Raw genomic sequence first — 20,707 nt, forward strand, 5'->3', positions numbered from 1 at the left:
CAGGCAGTTTGGTTTCCGTTCTTCCTGTCCTAGTGAATCAGTTACCATCCATCCATCTGCTTTCCATCTTCCAAATTTTCGAGGATCTCTCTCCTCTGCTGTCATCTTTCTCAATCTTCTTGTTTTTATGGGCTTACAGCTTAAAAAAAAATTCTTTCACTGTTGTTTTACTGGGGTTTCTGACCAGAAGTTGAGAAACTTGGGGGTTTCCATTTGCCCAAGTCACCCAGAGGTCTATTGCACTGACTTTTTGCCTGTCTGTCTCCTAAGCTGGGCAGATGCCTTATCTCATTTTACTCTCTATCCCTAGGGCCCAGGACATAGTGAGCACTCCAAAGTTTGTTGAATGAACGAGTGAATCAATCAATGGTAGCTATTCTTTGGTAGTTTTGCAAAGCATTTGTTTTCTTGATGTTTCTGGAAGCAGAGTGCCTGCAATGCCAGGCTAGATTCTGCCATTGTGGTGAGGCCCAGCTCCTTTGAATGCAGCTGTTATTCACAGTATGCTCGAGTTACTTAGAATTCCCAGTGGGCATTGTTATGCAGAGGATTTTATTAAGTATCCAATGATGAATATATCTCCCCGCTTCTTATTACCAGCCCCCTGAAGCACATCCTTGATGCCCCCAGCTGACTTAATCACCACACAGCTCTCAAGTACCCAACGCATGTTTAATGCACTGCTCTGGTTTTGCCTCTGATGGCACCCATGAGAAGTCTGAGGGCCACTGTTTATCTTGTTAGAGAGAAGAGGTAGGAGGAAGCATCCCAGGGGGGAATGTAACTCGCGCTTGGGCACATCTGCATTCTGCTGGGAAAGACGCAGATCCCTGAATGGAGCCCAGAGTGAGGTGGTGTGGGTAGTGGCCTCTGCCTCTTATCACCGGTTCAGCAAGTTTAATTTTGTTACACTAAAAATGAGGCTAAAAAAAAAAAAAAAAATCAAAAGTTCTGTCTTTTGGGCAACTGCTTGAATGCAAAGCAAGTTTCTCTGTTTCTTTTAAATTAAATTCCAGGTGTCACACTTTCACATTAGTGAAATTTGTGATAGATTAATGTTTTAGTATTAGTTTTTTTTTTTTTTTTTACTTCTTTCCATTTTTAAAAATTTTCATTCCTTCTATATGTTCATCTTAATCCTTACTGTCACTTAATGCCTCCTTTTTGGCATTTCTACCTGTTTTTCATAAGTTACAAGTACATAAGCAAGTACCTGGAGAGTCACTACCAGTAGAGTAATCTTAGATCTTGGAAGCAAAACTTTATTTATCCTCTGGTTTTCTCCTTATTTCTTCCCTCTCTCTTCCTCTTCTGAGCCATAAAAGTAAGTAAAATAAACTTTCCTTGTAATCGGATATGATACAACATGTGTGTATTCTGGGGAAAATGTGCTGCTACTTTCTTGGGGAGAAGCCAGAACAGGAAGAGTCTGTATCCCCCCCCCCCTCCCCGTGTGGAAGGGAGCGTCATTCCAGGTGTCATCACTCACTGCTCCACCTTCTCCCTCCTGGTGCTTTCTCTCTGTAGCGGTGACCCAATCATTACCTCCCCTTTCAGCATTCACTAGGAGCCAGGTAAACCAATCCACTCCTAATCCCAGGTTTTTTCTTAGAGAGAAGCTTCTGTGGTTTCCATAAAATGATACACTTTCCAGTAGTCTCTCTTTAATGCCATAAGACTTTGAATAGAACCTTCTGGAGATGGATGCTGCCATTCTAGGAGTTGGGCTAATTCTTCTTTCCTGTTCTGCTCCCAGCATACATACATTACTAAGGGACATTTAAATGGTCCTGCCTGAACTCACAGCCCAATACCACTGTGGAAAATCATCTCTGTCCCTACATAGAGTAAACTTAAACCTGAATCAGAACCTATCCTCTGAATGTCTGTAATTATAGACGTTTGGGAGCTGCTTTCTGGAATGTTTCAGGCACGCCAGACACATTAACCAGTCCTAGACTTGGCACACTCTCTAAACTTTTCACTTTATATGTCAACATTTATATATAATCCTGAGGATAGTATTAATCAAATAAAATACATCTCTTTTTAGACTCATGGTAGGCTGGCAAACTGGAAGATGTCTACAGGTCATTTTTCTATCTAGGGTAGAGGGAATAAAAAATTGTAAGATGCTACTACAGTGTAGGAGAATTGTTGCAGGTGTTTTCTCCCTCAGTCTTAATAAAATTCCAAGTCTGTATCCAGTTTGTGATACAGTTGGACAATAGCCATTTTTTATTAAATATGGCAAATTAGAAACACCTGCCCGCTAAGCTCTTCTAAGCACCTGATTGTAAACAGCAATAATAATGAGTCCTCTTCAGAACCGGTGCCTTTGCCTTCTTCTTCAGTTTTTGCTCTGAGATTTCTGGAAGAATTGCAACCTGATGGAAATACTCAGATTTACAGTCCGGTAGGCCTAGGTATAAATCCAAACCATGCTGTTTATTTGACTTTGAACCAGTTGCTTAATGCTGTTTCCTCATCTGCAAAATGAAGGTAAAATTTCCTACCATATAGGTCCTGGTGGGGATTAGGGATAACGTAAATAAAGCACCCGATACATCATAATTCACTGACTCACAGATGTACATTTTTTTTTTCACATTTTAGTATCTCCGAAACCAGGATGATCTTAAATTCAATGAGTAAGCATGCCGTCATTGTTGAATTGCAACACTGTTGTCCCTTTATTTGTGGTACCTATTGTAAAGTGCTTCTTAAATTGATGACAACTTTGAATTGACAAAATGTGGCGTGCCTCGCTCTCACTGAATAGTAGTTATACTTATGACATACTTTTTTTTCTAAGAAAGATTTTAATGGCACCCAGAAAGAATCTGAATTTTTCTAATTTTCCTAGACTTTAATCTGGAGTACCATAATAATTATTCTTAGGAAGAATAGTAATATATATAATAGTAATATAACAAAAAATAATAGTGGCTCCTGTTCATCCCTTTATGTCTCATGTGAACAATGTGAAGGTAAAAGGGAGATTTCCTACGATTTAGCAAGAATATGACTGATTGAGGGGCGCCTGGGCAGCGTGGTCAGTTGAATGTCTGACTTTAGCTTAGGTCATAATCTCGTGGTTGGTGAGTTTGAGCCCCACATCAGGCTTGCTGCTGTCAGCCTGTCAGTGCAGCACCCACTTCGGACCCTCTGTCCCTCTCTCTCTACCCCTCCCCCACTTGCACTCTCTCAAAAATAAATAAATATTTTAAAAAAAGAAAAGAATATGACTGACAGGATGAGGAGTAGCAAGTAGGAGAAGGGCACGGACGAATATGGGGGGGATTCATGACTTCTGCATAGACAAACACCAAGGTGGCACCTGAGTAGGAAAGTTTTAGTGAACCACAATTTTGCCTACAGAGAGGTGCTGGTACCACATACTCATTCTGGCATTCTTATTTTGGAGGATAGAATTTTCTTGCTTTATATGCTTGGGCAGACCACAAGTCCAGTGACCATCAGTTTTGTTCTTCAAGTGTTTGTTGAGTGCCAGGCAGTGTGCTAGAGGCTGGAGTTACAGAGATGAATAAGACAACTCTTGGCTTCCAGAAGCCCCCATCTAAACCTGTCTCCTGCTGTGCTCCTTTCCCCTTCACTCCTTCCTACATCCTTTCTTATTGCTTTAAATAGAAAATATATGAATCATCTCTTTTTGCTTTAGAGCATATTTCCTTCGAAACTTTAATACGTTTTCTGGTTGTTCACTTTCATCCAAAACAAGCATACCACTGAAAAACAAACATAAAAACTAACATGGTGAAAATTTTGATCATACTTGTAATTAGAAATTCTATCTATCAGTGTAAACCTATGTTTAATGTCAATTTGGATATTTGTATAGTAAGCTAATATTAAAAAAAATAAGCTAGGATATTAATTAAAATTTTGGTTTTCTTCAGTGACTGTGTTATGTTCCTTTTTTAGATCTTGGTGTAATGTCTCCTTTCTTTGGGGATTCCCAAAAAGGAATGTTATGTGCTTGCTTGCCCAAATAAATTTTGTGCCAAAGGAACAGTGACAAATGCAACACAAGGGAAATGACATTTTCAGGTTTTTTAAATTAATATAATGAGAGAGATGAAGGAAGGCACTAATTTAGTGCATTTAAATTTTAAATAAATGTACAAAACAGATTAAGTGAATATAAATATATGACTTTAAAATTACCTAATTTACTCAATTTTATTAGTATTTAGCATCTGTAATAACAGCTAGCAGTAACTGAATACTTGTTACATGCCAGGCACAATTCTAAGCTCTTTAAATGACTGCTTATAACAATCCCATGAGACAGATATCGTTACCCCCACTTTATAGATAAGGAAACAAGGACAGAGACAATAACTTCCTTAAGGGAACATAGCCAGCAGAGAGAGTATTCAAACCTAGATAGTTCTAATCACTGTATTACCTTGGCATTGCTAAGTCCATTATTATTCAGGAGACAGAATCTGTAGCTGTTAGAAAAGTTACTAAAGTTTAATTAAAGTTTGCCACTGAATTTGTCACTGAATAGCCAGCTGGGATTTTAGAGAGAAAAGCAGCATGTATTTATTTATTTATTTATTTATTTATTTTCTTAATTTTTTTTTCAACGTTTTTATTTATTTTTGGGACAGAGAGAGACAGAGCATGAACGGGCAAGGGGCAGAGAGAGAGGGAGACACAGAATCGGAAACAGGCTCCAGGCTCCGAGCCATCAGCCCAGAGCCCGACGCGGGGCTCGAACTCACGGACCGTGAGATCGTGACCTGGTTGAAGTCGGACGCTTAACCAACTGCGCCACCCAGGCGCCCCAAAGAAAAGCAGCATGTATTTAAAATGTATCACCAACCTTTTCTGTTAACACTGCCACATAATTTTGAAGAATAATATTTATTATTTAAAATAAAACTGTCAGAAATTCATTCTAAGTGGATCTCGTGTATAAACCATTGGCATTAGAGTAAAGATTATTAAATAAAAACTAGTGTAATAATAATTTCAGAAATCTAATAAAGCTGGTCTTGGGTGGTCACTGAATGTGAGGGCCATAAGACAGGGAAAAGTGAATGATAGATAATGCTGAACTTTTGACTGGTTGGAAGAAATAGTGATAGCATTCACTTCTTTTGTTTATCATGGAAGTCACAAGAGTGAATGAGACTTGGGAAAGGCAGTGAGGGCTTGAGGTTGAGGTGACTGTGAGATGGCGTGGTGGGATTTTGCAAAGCAGAGTGAGGAGGTACCAGTGGGGGGACCTGAAGACCTAGGTTCTAGACTTGCCCTTGCTGGTCATTTAGTGGGTTGACCCTTGGACAAGGTACTTGACATCACTTGGCCTTAGTTTCTTTTTAAATTTTTTTTTTTCAACGTTTATTTATTTTTGGGACAGAGAGAGAGCATGAACGGGGGAGGGGCAGAGAGAGAGGGAGACACAGAATCGGAAACAGGCTCCAGGCTCTGAGCCATCAGCCCAGAGCCCGACGCGGGGCTCGAACTCACGGACCGCGAGATCATGACCTGGCTGAAGTCGGACGCTTAACCGACTGCGCCACCCAGGCGCCCCGACTTGGCCTTAATTTCTACATCAAAAGACATTGGAGTTTTATTGGTAAGTGGTTTTCAAACTCTGCTGTACAGAATCCTTCAGGGTGCCATCGAGTCTCTTAATGCTTGGGGAGAAGAGTAAACCCTAGTCCAAGTTAACCTAAACAAGTATACTTTAATCACACAAATCACACATATTTGTAATTTGTTTTAAGGAAAGTTTGAAAACTGGTGGATTCGGTGATCTCTTCCAGCTCTAAAATTTTCCGTCTCTTGTTCAGAAATATGAGTTTGGAATCATCCAACAGCAATAGAATGGATTTTCTGGAGTGAGCAAATGTACAGAGAGCTGAGATTGTGGGCCATTTATTCTTGAACAGTCAGAAGCCATGCATTTCAGGTGTAAGTCTGCATTAGGACCTATCCTTTACAGTGAGCGGGCTGTATTGATATTCCTTCCTGAGTGGTAGCAGAAGTTCTCAGTTGTTTCTTGATTTCCTAACATATTTCCAGGACCCCTGGGGTCTCCTTTCCATCCAGTTTAAAAATTTCTTGCTTAAACCATTATCTGCTGGCCCCTGCAAATAAGCTGTCCTGTCTTGGGCTTTCATCCCTCTAAGAAATGTCTCTTCTGCCCCTTGTATATGCGCTCGAACACATACATGCTTTCTGTCTGTCTCTCTCTCCAAATTTCTCCGTTATATCCTGCCCAGCCAAAGCCAAGATTTTACGATTCAGTGTAAGTACTGTCTTCAAAGGGTGACTGAGTACACTCCAACCCCCTACAGAACAATGTTTTATAGCCTACTCAAAGTCAGGTTGGCCGGCAAGTGTAGAACGGAACAGTTTTGATTGGACTGAGACAGCATTTTGGCAGAATATGTCTCCTAACCCAGGTCAAATTATTGCATAAGAAACTTGAGTGGATTATGTCATTTAAAAACTTATTTGGGACTAGGTTATCTGCCTATCACTCCCCCAAATAAAACTGAAGATGTAGGTGAAACTGAGAATGGGAAAGAAGTTTCCAAAAATGATCTTAACTATTTCAAGGAAGTAAGGTAAAGTCAACTCCCTAAAAGGACTACCAAGACTCTAGGATTTTTACGTGGTCATCATTTCGTGGCCCAAGAGCTATGTAGAATGGAGACAGTTGTTTGGAAAAAGCATCCTAGGTGGATAGCATGGGGCTGCAGTGGGAGGTGTTAGGATGTTGAAGGAGGGAGAGGAATCCTTAAGTTACCTGGAGGAGATGTTAGGAAGTAGCATTTCTTTCCTCTGGTGTTCAGCATTGACCTTACCGCTTGAGGACCTTCGTGAGAAGTAGCACACACTCTTCTGTAGGCTGCAACCTGGCAGTTACAGCACATAGTACAGATGCCTGTTGTATTGCATCAAGTTTACATGGAGCATCAAGTTTTTTAAAAAATGAAACCATTATAAATTCTGGCAGTTTTTATGGTATAATTAAAATGTCTAACAGGATACCTCTGGGAAACTAAATGCAGTTTTACTATTTATAGAGCCAGCCGAGGTGGTGTTTCTTGCCAACTTTCATATCTTATGACCTATAAATTGCTCTTAATAGCTAATCTGTCATCTCAGCTTCTCATACAAGAAAGCTTGTTTCCTTATTAATCTGTTAATTTGCATCTGCAAAGGACATTTACAAATCCTTGGTTCGAAAACATTGCTGTATTAATGCTGGGCATTATAAATAATTTATCACCTGTGATAGCAACTCTTAGGTCTAGGTAATAGATCTTTCTGACACTGTGTTATTCTTCCAACCCTAATATAATTTTGATAAAAATAATTATCATGAAAGCTCCTCTGGCCCCACACTATTAGAAAAGGCTGACAGGTTACTATGGAGAAGCTGTAACGACCGCTAACCACTCTCTAAGCTCAGAGTCATAGATTCAAACCAACTGTTCCCACTATGGCATAGTACGTGGTGGAAAGAATTCAGATGTGCACAAACCACCCTCTTTTCTTTTCAGTAACAAGTGCACAACAGGCCTCCAACCCTAGCTTTAGGTATTGGGACAAACTAGTTAGATTGAGTATAATAAAGCTGGCACCAATTATTGAGCACACACGCACAAAAATGATTGAAGAATCCCAAAGACCATATAATTAAAACTTGCCGGTTTGGGTGGTATTTAAGTCTCTTCCTCAGGCTGTTGGCTGTTCACAAATCTTAGAGATCCCCTTTCAGGAAGCATTCTTCTTACCAACAGCTTCAGTATTTAATTATTTTGTTTGTGTTTTGTTGATTTGTTTTATTCTCTATTTAAATCCAAGAAGGATTGGGGCGCCTGGGTGGAGCAGTTGGTTAAGCGTCCGACTTCAGCCAGGTCACGATCTCGCGGTCTGTGAGTTCGAGCCCCGCGTCAGGCTCTGGGCTGATGGCTCAGAGCCTGGAGCCTGTTTCTGATTCTGTGTCTCCCTCTCTCTCTGCCCCTCGCCCGTTCATGCTCTGTCTCTCTCTGTCCCCAAAAAAATAAATAAAAGTTGAAAAAAAAAATTAAAAAATAAATAAATAAATAAATAAATCCAAGAAGGATTTGTGGGAGCAGGGCATAAAACATATATGGGAGGAAATCAGAGTAATGAGAGCATTAGGATTATGTCATAAGGCTGAAGCCAGGACAGAGTCCACACATATTATGGGATTCTGTCTGGGGAAACTCTGCATCGAGCCATAAGCTTCCTGGTAATCCAAACAAAAAGGTAAATTTGACCACTTATAATATTCACAGTTTTTTAAAAAGATAAAACCATAGCATCTCCTTGGTAGAAGCATTGAAATCTGAAAGAAATGTTTCCATTGGTCTTTAAAAAGATGACATTGGGTGATACTGTGGACAATGTCCTCAATAATACAGATAATAATTTCTTTTGATTATTTTTGTCCAGTTGGTTTTGTGTGACTGTTGAGTAGGTCACTCTGAGTGTTCATGACCATTAACCTTTTACACAGACTTACTTTATCAGCTCAGTTGCTGATAAGGGTAACTTTTCAAGCTACAGTACACTTATTAAATAGAGTGTGTGTCATTTCAGACTGTAGGAAGTGCACAGACCCCATAGAACCTAATTCAGTCTCCTGTTTCTGTAGTTTTCTATTGGGGTGGCTATTGATTCCCTCTAAAGAGGCCTGCAGTTTGGCTAAAGTATTACCAAGTAGGCACTTGTCTCTGGGTTGAGACCCCTCCCCTGCTCACGCTCTGTGTCTCTTTCTCAAAAAATAAATAAACATTAAAAAAATTTTTTTAAGAAAGCTTTTAAGAAGATTAGCTAAGTTCTGATTTTAGTACTTAAATCTTCTCAGATTTAGTTTTTCTTTTTTTTTTTTTTTAAATTTTTTTTTTCAACTTTTTATTTATTTTTGGGACAGAGAGAGACAGAGCATGAACGGGGGAGGGGCAGAGACAGAGGGAGACACAGAATCGGAAACAGGCTCCAGGCTCTGAGCCGTCAGCCCAGAGCCCGACGCGGGGCTCGAACTCACGGACCGCGAGATCGTGACCTGGCTGAAGTCGGACGCTTAACCGACTGCGCCACCCAGGCGCCCCTCAGATTTAGTTTTTCTATAAAAATATCTAAAATTTCCACATCCATAGCCTATGGTAATTGGTAAATGCCTAAACTCTCATCATCCAGAAACATGATAATTCAAATAATTGAATGACTAGGTAGTGCTAACTTTAACTATGATGACTAGAGCATGAAAATTACTGATTTATGCTAAGTATCGTATTGATAAGGCCTAGGCCAGCTTATGCTATAATAACAATAAATCCCCAAATCTCAGTGGCTTAAAACAACAAAGATTCCTTTCTTGTGCCCAGTGCATAGTCATTATGGGTCAGCCAGGGCTCTGTGCCATATTGCTCTGCTTGTCACTTGAAGTTCAATCCTGGTGAAGCAGTGCGTGGCAAAAGGAAGAAAGGACGCAGTGAAGCACCCACTGTTCCTAAAGTTTCACCTGGATGTGATTACACGTATTGGCCAAAGAAGGTCATGTAGCCACTCACACCCGACTTCATGTAGGCAGCGATGTGAATCTTACCTGCTTGGAAGGAGAGAAGCCAGAATATTTGTGAACAGTTCGAAAGACTGAGTTAAATATCAACGGTGCTTAAAATAATTCTTATTATATTCTAACTGGTTGTTATTTCAGCGAAGCATTGTGTTGTTGGGACTACTGATCTCCCCTCTTTTTACCTGTTTCATGGAAATACATGAAAGTACGGATCTGATCGTGTCAGCCCCCTGCTTAAACTGGTGGCCATTATTGCCTCACTGGGTGGATTGTAAATTCCTCAGTGGAGGCTCAACTGTAATGTAGTCAAATGAGCATGAGAACTAGGGTCTGAAGTGTGTGGGTCTGAACCCTGGTTTTGCTATTAACTGTATACTTTTAGGCATGTCACGTTAACACTTTGAATCTAGTGTTATCTCACAAATGTATATAATAATAACAACACACTTCAAAGAGTTGTCATGATGATCAAATGAAGCAACATACACGGAAATGGAAAACGCTTTAGATTTTGCAAATTGACGGGCAGATAGAACTTCTCCATACCTGCTCCCCTGTAGCTACTGTCCCTACTCCCAGGTCTGAGTGGCTTCTTGCTCTCCAATAATTACACACGCTGTCAGACGTCATGCCTTTGTTCATACTGTTACCATTTCCCAGAATTATCCACTCCTCAAAGGAGCAAAACTCCCAATTTATTTATTTTTAAATTAATAGACTTCATTTTGTAGAGCACTTTTAGATTTATAGAGAATTGAGTAGATAGTACAGAGAGATCCCACTTGCTTGCTCTCCTCCACTCAGTTTCCCCTATTCTTAACATTTTGTGTTAGTGTGATACAGTTGTTACAAATGACAAATCAGGGGTGCCTGGGTGGCTGGGTTGATTGAGCGTCCGACTTCGGCTCAGGTCATGATCTCACGGTCTGTGAGTTCGAGCCCCGCGTCGGGCTCTGTGCTGACAGCTCAGAGTCTGGAGCCTGTTTCAGATTCTGTGTCTCCCTCTCTCTCTGCCCCTCCCCTGTTCACGCTCTGTCTCTCTCTGTCTCAAAAATAAATAAACGTTAAAAAAAAATTAAAAAAAAAACCCAAATGACAAATCAATATTGGTATATTATTGCCAGCTGAAGTTCACAGTTTACATCGTTTACATTAGGGTTCACTGTTGGTATTGTACAGCCTATTGACAATGCATTATGTCCTGTGGCCACCATTTAGGTATCATGCAGAAGCGTTTCACTTTCCTAAAAATTCTCTGTACTCCACTTATTTATTCATTCTTTCCCTGCAACCACTGATTTCCTGTTTTCTTTTTTCTTTTTCTGTAGTTTTGCCTTTTATAGAATGTCAATAGTTGGGATCATACAGTATGCAACCTTTTCAGACTGGCTTCTTTCGTTAAGCAATGTATATTTAAGGGTTCCTGGATGTCTCTTTGTGGCACCATCCTCTTTTCAGCACTGAATAATATTCCATTGTAAGGATGTCCCAGGGTTTATGCATTCACCTTTTGGAGGACGTCTTGGTTGCTTCCAGTTTTTAGTAATTATAAATTCATATGCAGGCTTTTGTGTGAACATAAGTTTTTATTTCATTAGGGTCAGTACATGGGAGCAGGATTGCTGGATCATATGGTAAGAATATGCTTAGTTTGTAGGAGACTGCCCAACTGTCTTCCAAAGTGCCTGTCCCATTTTGCATTCCTACCAACAACGAAATGAGAGTTCCTGTTGCTCCACATCCTCACCAGCATTCTGTGTTGTTAGTTTTTTGGATTTTAGTTATTCTAATAGGTGTGTAGTGCTATCTCATTGTTTGAATTTTCAGTTCCCTGGTAGCATATGATGTGAAGCATCTTTTCTTATGCTTGTTTGCCATCATTATATCTTCTTTGGTGAGGGTGTCTATTCAGATCTTTTGCCCATTTTAAAATTGGTTTTTTTTTTTAATTTTTTTGTTAAGCTTTTAAGGTTTTGTTTATTTGTTTGTTTGCATATTTTGGATACAAGCCTTTTGTCAGATATGTGTTTTGCAAATATTTTCTCCCAGCCTATAGCTTATCTTTTTATTTTCTTAACAGTATCTTTTGCAGAGCAGTTTTTTTTTTTACGTTTATTTATTTATTTGAGAGATACACTGCATAAGTAGGGGAGGGGCAGAGAGGGGGAGAGAGAGAGGATATCAAGCAGGTTCCACACCATAAGTGCAGAGCCCAGTGTGGGGCTTGAACTCATGAAACCGTGAGATCATGACCTGAACCAAAACTGAGAGTTGGATGCTGAACCGACTGAGCCACCCGGGCGCCCCTACATAGCACTTTTAAATAAAGTTCAACTTATCACTTTTTTCCCCCATGGGTCATGCCTTTGGTCTTATATCTGAAAATTCAATTGCCAAACCCCAGGTCCCCTAGATTTTCTCTCATGCTATCTTCTAGAAGTTTTATAGTTCTGCATTTTACATTTTGATCTATGAGCCATTTCAAGCCAGCTTGTGTTAAAGATGTAAGGTCTGCGTCTAGGTTGACCTTTTTGCATATGTGCATGTCTGGTTGCTCTAGTACCCTTTGTTGAAAAGACTATCCTTTATCCATTGAATTACCTTTGCTCCTTTGTCAAAAATTAGTTGACTGTGTTTATGTAAGCCTAGAGACTTTTCATGAATGGACGAAAAGATGAACAAATCAACCGACAGACCCTAAATATGCCAATGTCTGTGTCAGCTTTGACCACTTGAAGTAAAGTGCTTTTAGCAATATTAAGTGTTGGATGATTCTAGAATACCCCTGGGTAAAGGGTGAATTTCCTCATGCCTACATTTGAAGAAGAATATGAGTAATGTGCTTCAGTATATGAAAATGATTATACATCTTACCATCAGTGGGGCAAGCGTCTTGTGTTGTCTTTTTAGTTCTGGTGACATAACTTCATGTTCTATTTTCTGGTCATTTTCTGCCACATCTTTAAACTTTTTATTTAGTACTCACCACAGCACTGGAAGGTATCGTCCCATTTTACAGACAAGGAAACTGGGGCTCAAAGACGTCACATAACTTGTGCAACATCACACAGTTTGTCATTGAAGCTGTGTGTGCCTGATCTGAGAGTCTGTCCCTTTTCTTCTACATCTCTCTCCCTCTTGGGTTGTAGTGGGTTAACCTAGGACCTTGGGATTGTGGATGCTGAACTCGCAGGCATGGAATACAAGGTGCATGTGGATTTAGTCAGTTAAGAAGAAAAACCACATTTCTGGTACTAGCTAGTGTATTCCCCCCCCCCTTTTTTTAATGTTTATTTTTGAGAGAGAGAGCACGCAAGACCAAGCAGGGGAGGGGCAGAGAGAGGGAGACAGAGCATCCAAAGCAGGCTCTGCATTGATAACAGAGAGCCCGATGCGGGGCTTGAACTCACAAACCCTGAGATCATGACCTGAGCCCAAGTCGGTCGCTTAACTGATTGAGCACCCCGGTGCCCCTGTATTTACCCCTTTAAGAAACTACCTGCAGTATTCTTTGTATGTGCAGTTAATCTCCCCACAAAATATAACCCATATGAAAAATACATACAGTAAGAGTTGGGGGGGATTGCTAGATGTGAAGGAAAACAGTCATAGGCTTTAAAATAATCTTTAATGGAAAATAAAGTAAAATAAAATAATCTTTAGTGGTCATGTTATCAATGTGGTTATAGTTTGGGTAGTTTAAACTTTCTCTATTTTATGCTCAAGCTAAAAGTTTAAAGGTGGTTTGAAAATGTATGAGCAAATTTCCTTCTTTAGTCTCATGAAACAGACTTGTCAGATGTGGTTCTTCTGCAAATATTCAGGTCACAGAGCAAAGGGTGAGGACTCCTGTGTGCTATGTCTACAGCTGATATCATGTGTTGGCAGGAACATGAGTAATTTATATCCTGTAGAAAGAGAAAAGTATTGTCTTATCCCAACCAGATAGTTTGTTAGCATAACTGTTTGTGTGCATTTTAGTATTCAAATACAGATGTTCCAAAATGTTTCCACTGTGGGAAGCAGCTGCTGCTATTCTAGCACAAAAATCTCAAAGAGATTAATCTACAAAGGCAGCGTGAACCTTAGTGGCAAATGTAGCATCTGCTTGAGGTGGGGCCTGTGATTCCCCATAGAGGGTGGATATTCAGATTCTCGTTAACAGCCCGAAACCATGTTTCAGATCTAAGCTTATTCTACAGGAACAGGAACAAAGACAAGTGATTAATTTGTAATTCACTTAGCTGATAAATATCATCCCATGTTATTTGCCCAAGGGCTGTAAAACACTGGACTTTATTTCCTGTGGCAACTGATAGGAATATAGTTGTTTGGTCATAATGACTGATGTTTTCAGTTGCCATTACTGGCTTCTGCTAGGTGACAGAGCTTCACCCAGCCAGCTTGCAGTCGTAAACCATCCATCCACACCTTAGTGATGCACTCACAGAGAACTTTATGGTTTCTGCAGGACACTCACATGCACTGCTTCATCTGTCCCCATCCTTGCCTTGGAAAGTATGTACACTGTCCTTATCAGTCCAATTTACATATAAAGGAAATCTGGATGAAGGAGTGAAGTGACTTCTCGGGGTTACACAGCCAGGGCTTCTGACTAAATCCTGTTCCATCCTTATATTGCATCAAGACTGCCTCTCTAATTTCAGAGGCTATGATGTATGCTTCATAAATTATATTATCCTTTCTAGAGATGCTGGTTTCTGGGACACCTGCCATGGAGAGCCGCAGCCTGATGGCGCTGCCTAGTAACTGGAGGGTGCCCCAGGAAGAGCGAATATAGTAGTCCTCCCCTCATTTTCCCACACCCCAGAGGGGAAAGGCCCCAATACTCCCTTTCCTTATGTTCAGAGAACTTCAGTCATGGAGCTCCTGTGTCTTTGTAGCATTTAGAGAAATGAAAATCCGAAGCAGGAGATCCCGTGGCTATCATTTGCCATAAGCTGGAAGTTCCTAGGATCAGAGATGCCTGGGGTGTTGTGCCTGCCCCAGGCCTTATAAAGTCCATCCCCTGCAGTGTTTGAGGGCTCATTGCCTCCAACCAGATCTACGATTTGGAATTATCTAGTGAATTATTTATGTTTTTTACATTTGACGGAGGCTCATGGCTGAGTTTGAAAACACTCAATTCCTGGTGCACTGCTGGGACCTAGAACTGTCTGGAAAACTGAGGCTCAGAGCAGTTAAGTTTCTAAAGGTCCCAGAGCTAGTAATGGGCAGTACAGTTTTAAATCAAATGTGTCTGATTCTCTTTTTTTTTTATTTTTTGAAGTTTCTTTATTTTGAGAGACAGATAATGTGAGAGGGGGTGGGGCAGAGACAGAAGGAGAGAAAGAGAATTCCAAGCAGGCTCCACACTGCCAGTGCAGAGCCTGTCAACAGGGCTTGATCCCATGAACCATGAGATCATGACCTGAGCCGAAATCAAAAGTTGGGCCCTTAACCATCTGAGCCACCCAAGCACCCCAAGTGTGTCTGATTCTAGGTTACACTAGCTCTTTAGTGAAAAATCTGTGTGCAACAAAGATTTCTAGGTAGGAGGGTTAGTGGACTGTGTTCTGCTCCTTAACCAGGCTTGGGTGGAGAACCCCAGAGAGTGAGGTGGGAGGACCCGTTACAGAAGAAGATGAAAGAGGCTCTGAGTCCCTGGGCCTGCAGCAAAGGAGGAAAAGGAGACTGTTGGGTGGGGGGAGGGGAGGTGTGGGCAGCAGAAAGGCCCGTGTGCAATGTGCTGATGTGCACTTCTAACCTTGTCCCAAAGAGACTCCTCAAGTGGGAAGCTGAGACCAGGATATGTCCAAGTGGTGTGCTCTTTGGTGACGTCATTGCTGCTCCTGCTAGAAACACACTACTGCAGCATTGTGACCTCTCTGGAATCATTTGTGCTCTTCTCTACTCAGAGAAAAACCCAAAAAAGTAAATTTCTAAGTATTTATTTCCCCTCTGTTTTCCCAAATCTCTTTGTTGGAACATCTGTGAAATGATAAAAGCAACTTAAAATGATATGGAACCCTTTGCAAATACACAATTTGCAAATACCATAAAGACGGTCAGTGCTTGAATTATTTTGATCAAGAACTGCTATTTCACAGGCAAAGAAATAGAGTGGCAAATCACTCACTTCTATAAAATATTAATAAAAGTGTTCTGAAGTGTACGAAGAACACATCTCATGAAGAAATACCCTTACTCCAGGTGGGACAGCCTTGCTTCCTTGTTATTCCCTAGCCTTGGGGCCCTAGTGGAAATCATTTGCCTACCTGTGACTAAGCACACCCTTGGTTCTGCCGGGATCACATGCTCCTGTCGAGAAGAGGGTTCATTATGAAGAAAGGAGGATACATGGGTTTAGCTGTAGGCACAGTATGAAGGAAGGGAAGGGTAGGCAAGTCTCCAACTTGTAGAATCAAAAGGTGGGTGGGAGATGGGTTAAACAGGTGATGGGATTAAGAAGGGCACTTGTGATGAGCATATAACCGGGTATTGTATGGAAGTGTCGAATCACTAAATTCTACACCCAAAACTAATATTACACTGTATGTTCATTAACTGGAATTTAAATAAAAACTTAATTATTAGCAATTAAAAAAATAAGGAGGTTAGAAAAAGCCCAGTGTAACTTCCCTTTTATGTCTCTGCAAAGGAGTTAGAAACCAAAGACCTAGAATCCAAGACTATATACACTTGGTGGGGAAGATTCCAGAACCCTTGTAACTCTTTTGTTGTTTTTGTTGTCCCTATTGGGTTCACTCTATCAACATACAGTCCTTTTCTGAAACCTTTAAGACAAAAAAGGCTCATGTACTTTTCTTTACACAAGAACCACTGGTGAGGCCAGCATTGTGAGGAGACGAGGAATATAGCATCTTTGTGCCCAGAGGCCAGGGTCAGAAGAGCCTCTAGGCATGAGGAGCAAAGCTGGAAGAGTCAGTGTGGGCCTGAAAAGAGGTGGTGAGGCCAGATGGGGACCCCCCCCCCCCCCAGTTAGAGGCCTAGGTTGGAACCACCCATTTTTTTCCTCTGGGGTTTGTCCAAATCTAAGCCCTCCGTGGTAATCAGCACTGATAAAGTCCCACTGAGGGAACAAAAAGATAAGAGAACAGGATCCTCCAGTGGGTCCTGAGTCACAAAATTATCAATCATCATCCTAAACATCTCCCTTACCACTAATCTATCCATTTGCTTTGGGAGAAAGCATTAGAGAAATGCCCAGGAATGCAAAGACCCAAGCATGGATTTTTCATGAATTTCCTCGGCTATATTATATGTCATAATTAATTCTGGTTTTCCTCAACATTTTCTTACACTACAGAGGTTAGTGGCCATTAACAGAGTTATAGCAGAATACTAGAAATGTCAATAAGTCTTTAAACTAAAATGAAGGTTATACGGAACACAGCCTTTTTCTATGTTTCTATGAGATTAGGTATTAAAAGTTACTGATTAAACTACAGTTGTCTTTTATTAGGAACTTGCTGTTTGAATGGGCTCTTTTTCAGTTGTGCACAGGTCTGCAGCCCACTGATAGAAAAACCATTAGGAGTTGAGTTGGATGGTCACAGGCAAACCCTGAACATTTTATCTGCTAAAACAAGCCAAAGCTACTTTCTGATGTGCTTTTCATTCTCTGCTTTATCCTTTCCCCATCCAGGCAGCTTCATCAGCCCTGAGCAGTCTGGGCCACGTGTACACAGCCATTGGTGACTACCCCAATGCACTGGCCAGTCACAAACAGTGTGTTCTTCTTGCCAAGCAATCCAAAGATGAGCTTTCAGAGGCCCGAGAACTTGGCAACATGGGAGCTGTGTATATTGCCATGGGTGACTTTGAGAACGCTGTGCAGTGCCATGAGCAGCATCTGAAGATAGCCAAGGACCTGGGGAACAAGCGAGAAGAGGCCCGGGCCTACAGTAACCTGGGCAGTGCCTATCACTACAGGAGAAACTTTGACAAGGCCATGTCTTATCACAACTACGTGCTGGAGCTGGCACAGGAGTTGATGGAGAAGGCCATTGAGATGCGGGCCTATGCCGGCCTGGGCCATGCTGCCAGGTGCATGCAGGATTTGGAGAGAGCTAAACAGTACCATGAGCAGCAGCTGGGCATTGCTGAAGATCTCAAGGACCGGGCTGCAGAGGGGCGAGCGTCCTCCAATCTGGGTAAGGACAGGATTGCTTGCGGGATTTCAGGGTCAATGCCTTGGGGCTGGAAATAGCTGAGGTAGCCCACTATCTCTTACAGGAATCTGTGTGTTTGTAGTCAAAAGAATCTCCGCATTGTGTGTGTTGTGTATTTCTTTTAGATATATTTCCTTAGAGCCTGCCTGGTCTAAATCACACGGTCCTTCCTGCCATCACAGTGCTGCAAGGATTAGAATTCTGAATACTGGAAAAACAAAACACCCCAACCTTGTAATCTGTTTAGAGAGAAGAGCAACCAGATTTATCTAATTAGAGAGAAAGAGAATGAAATCAGGATATAAAAGCTATGTTTGCTTTAAATGAAAGAGAAGCTGCTAGGAAGTCATGAATGGAAGGGAATTTGAGAAGAATTTTGTTTAAAGGGATTTCTTTACTTGGTGACTTTAATGCCACAGGAAACCGTATTTTTTCCTCAAAAGTGTGTGTATTCACAAATGACGCTGCTAGTTTTAGTATAAATGCAAAATTATTTTTGAAAGATCTATTTAAGTTAGATTTGCAGTCACTGGTAGGACTTGGTTATAATTAAGACATAAATTTGGTGGAATTTATATGTCATGGTGAGAGACAGTAAGTATTGGTAACTGGCTGCTTTTTAGGAGACACTGTTACCTTGTTTCTACTCAAACAGATGTGGGTACACGATGAATGGAGGGAACAGATGCATTTGCAAGTATGAGCTGAACTCATCCCTGAGTCCCATTGTTTGTTCTGTGTCCACATGGACTCAGGGCAGGGAGAGGACAAGGAGAAGGTCGCCTTATTGCTACTAGTGTATGTTTATCAGGTATTAGTAGCAGCAGAAGGTAAAACTCAGCCCCCTTTTCTTATGACCTACAAAACCAAGGCACCCCCTTGTCTGTTTATATAATTTTAAGCACTCCTCCGTCACCTCTACCTCTGTTTATTGTAACCATATGTTTCCTGAATATAGTTGTTAGAAAATGTCTGGCAGATCCCAGGAGATTACTCTGAAGATAGTATCAAGATCCGAATGAGAGTCTAGAGAGTCTGATGACCGTAGAAATAAGCTCTTGGCATTATATATTCATTCAATAGATTACAAGTATTTATTGAATCATTACTCAGTGTTGAATCCTGGAATAGTTGCCCTAGGGATAGAAATGCTAAAAAAAAAAAAAAAAAAAAAAGCAAAAAAAAAACAACTTTGCCCTCAAAGAGCTTACAATTTAGTAGGGAAAATAAGACAAATACATAGGGCAACAGTGGCTTCTCTACAAGACAGTATTAGTGATGCTGGCGTTTCCGTGAAATTGCAAGAAGGAAGACCCCGAGGGCTGGGAATAGCCTGGAAACTTCTTGGAGGAGATTATAGACCTCTTTACACCTTGAATAATAGGTGAGATTTGGCCAGGAATGAGATGGCATTGATGGGAAGGCATATGTAAAAGAATGGATTGGCATGTCTGAAGGACGGTGGCAGAGTAGCCTTCAGGAATACACTAGAGGATGGCAGATTAGTATGAAAACTAGGCAAGGATACGCTAGCAGAAACTCCTGAGGGTTTTGAAACGTAGGAGTAAGAAGATAGACTAGATTTTTAAGGAAGGCAAGTGAGTGGCACGTAGGATAGATTGGAGGGCTTGGAACGTGGAGTTTAGAAGGCTGTGCGTATTGACCATTCAGATTTTCTTTATCATCTTGTGTCAGGTTTGATAAGTTGTATTTTCCAGAGACTTTGCTCGTTTCATCTAAGTGTTGAATTTAGTGACATTAAGTTGTTCATAATATTTTCTTATTTTCTTTTTAGTGCTTGTAGGCTATCTAGTGAGGTGCCCTCTTTCACTTTTGTTACTGGTAGTTTGTATTTTGTACCTGAAAACCATCTCACCACCCCCCCCCGCCCCCGTTTCTGGATCATTCTACTTAGAGATTTATCAGTTTTCTTGATCTTTTTGAAGAACTGAGTTTTGCTTTTGTTAATTTTTTTATTGCTTGTTGTCTCTTTTCTATTTCACTTATTTCTGGTTTCTTTTTTATCATTTTCTTCTTGCTACTGACTTTGCTAGCTTCTTAAAGTCAAACCTCAGGTGATTGACCTTGACCTTTCTTCTTTTTATTTTTTATTAAATTTTTTTTTTTCAACATTTATTTATTTTTGGGACAGAGAGAGACAGCATGAACGGGGGAGGGGCAGAGAGAGAGGGAGACACAGAATCGGAAACAGGCTCCAGGCTCTGAGCCATCAGCCCAGAGCCTGACGCGGGGCTCGAACTCACGGACCGCAAGATCGTGACCTGGCTGAAGTCGGACACTCAACCAGCTGCGCCACCCAGGCGCCCCGACCTTTCTTCTTTTTAATACAAGCATTTAAAAATATAAAATTTCTTTAAACACTGCTTTACCTGCATCTAATAATTTTTACCAGATTATGTTTTTATCTTCACTGAACTTAAAATATTTTCTAGGATCATTTGTGATTTCTCTTTACCTCCTAGATGGCTTATTTAATTTTAAATATTTTGGATTTTCCTAGACACATTATTATCATCAAATTTAGTTTATTTATTTTTAAATTTAGCTTAATTTCATTGTGGTCAGAAAACATACTTCGTAGGATTTCAGCGGATGTAATGTCATAGATGTCAGTCACGGTGGTGATGGTGCTGCTCAGGTCATCTTTGTTTTGATTTTCTTTCTTTCTTTCTTTCTTTCTTTCTTTCTTTTTTTTTTTTTTTTTTTGTCTATATGTTTTGTCAATTGCTAAGGAGATTGTTAAATCTCCAATTATTATTGTGATCTTGTCTGTTTCTCCATTTGCTTCTGTGAAACATGGTTTCATAGACTTTGAAATTCTGTCATTGGACAAATGTTCATTTGTGTGTTTGTCTTCCTGACAGATTGACCCTTTTATCATTATGAAATA

General features: G+C 40.6%; 1 protein-coding gene across 4 annotated transcripts in view; it reads left to right on the forward strand.

The window, feature by feature from the left end:
• TTC28 (tetratricopeptide repeat domain 28) overlaps positions 1-20,707 on the forward strand; it is a 640,216-nt gene that overhangs the window by 440,213 nt on the left and 179,296 nt on the right. For all 4 annotated transcript variants that reach the window (XM_086682176.1, XM_086682177.1, XM_086682178.1 and 1 more), the window contains one exon: positions 17,271-17,778. In XM_086682176.1, coding sequence (XP_086538302.1) covers positions 17,271-17,778 — 508 coding nt within the window. The remainder of the gene's footprint in view (positions 1-17,270; positions 17,779-20,707) is intronic.

This window comes from Puma concolor, chromosome D3 (assembly GCF_028749965.1).
Source record: "Puma concolor isolate L17-30 chromosome D3, mPumCon1.1.hap2, whole genome shotgun sequence".
In the NCBI taxonomy this organism is placed as follows: domain Eukaryota; kingdom Metazoa; phylum Chordata; class Mammalia; order Carnivora; family Felidae; genus Puma; species Puma concolor.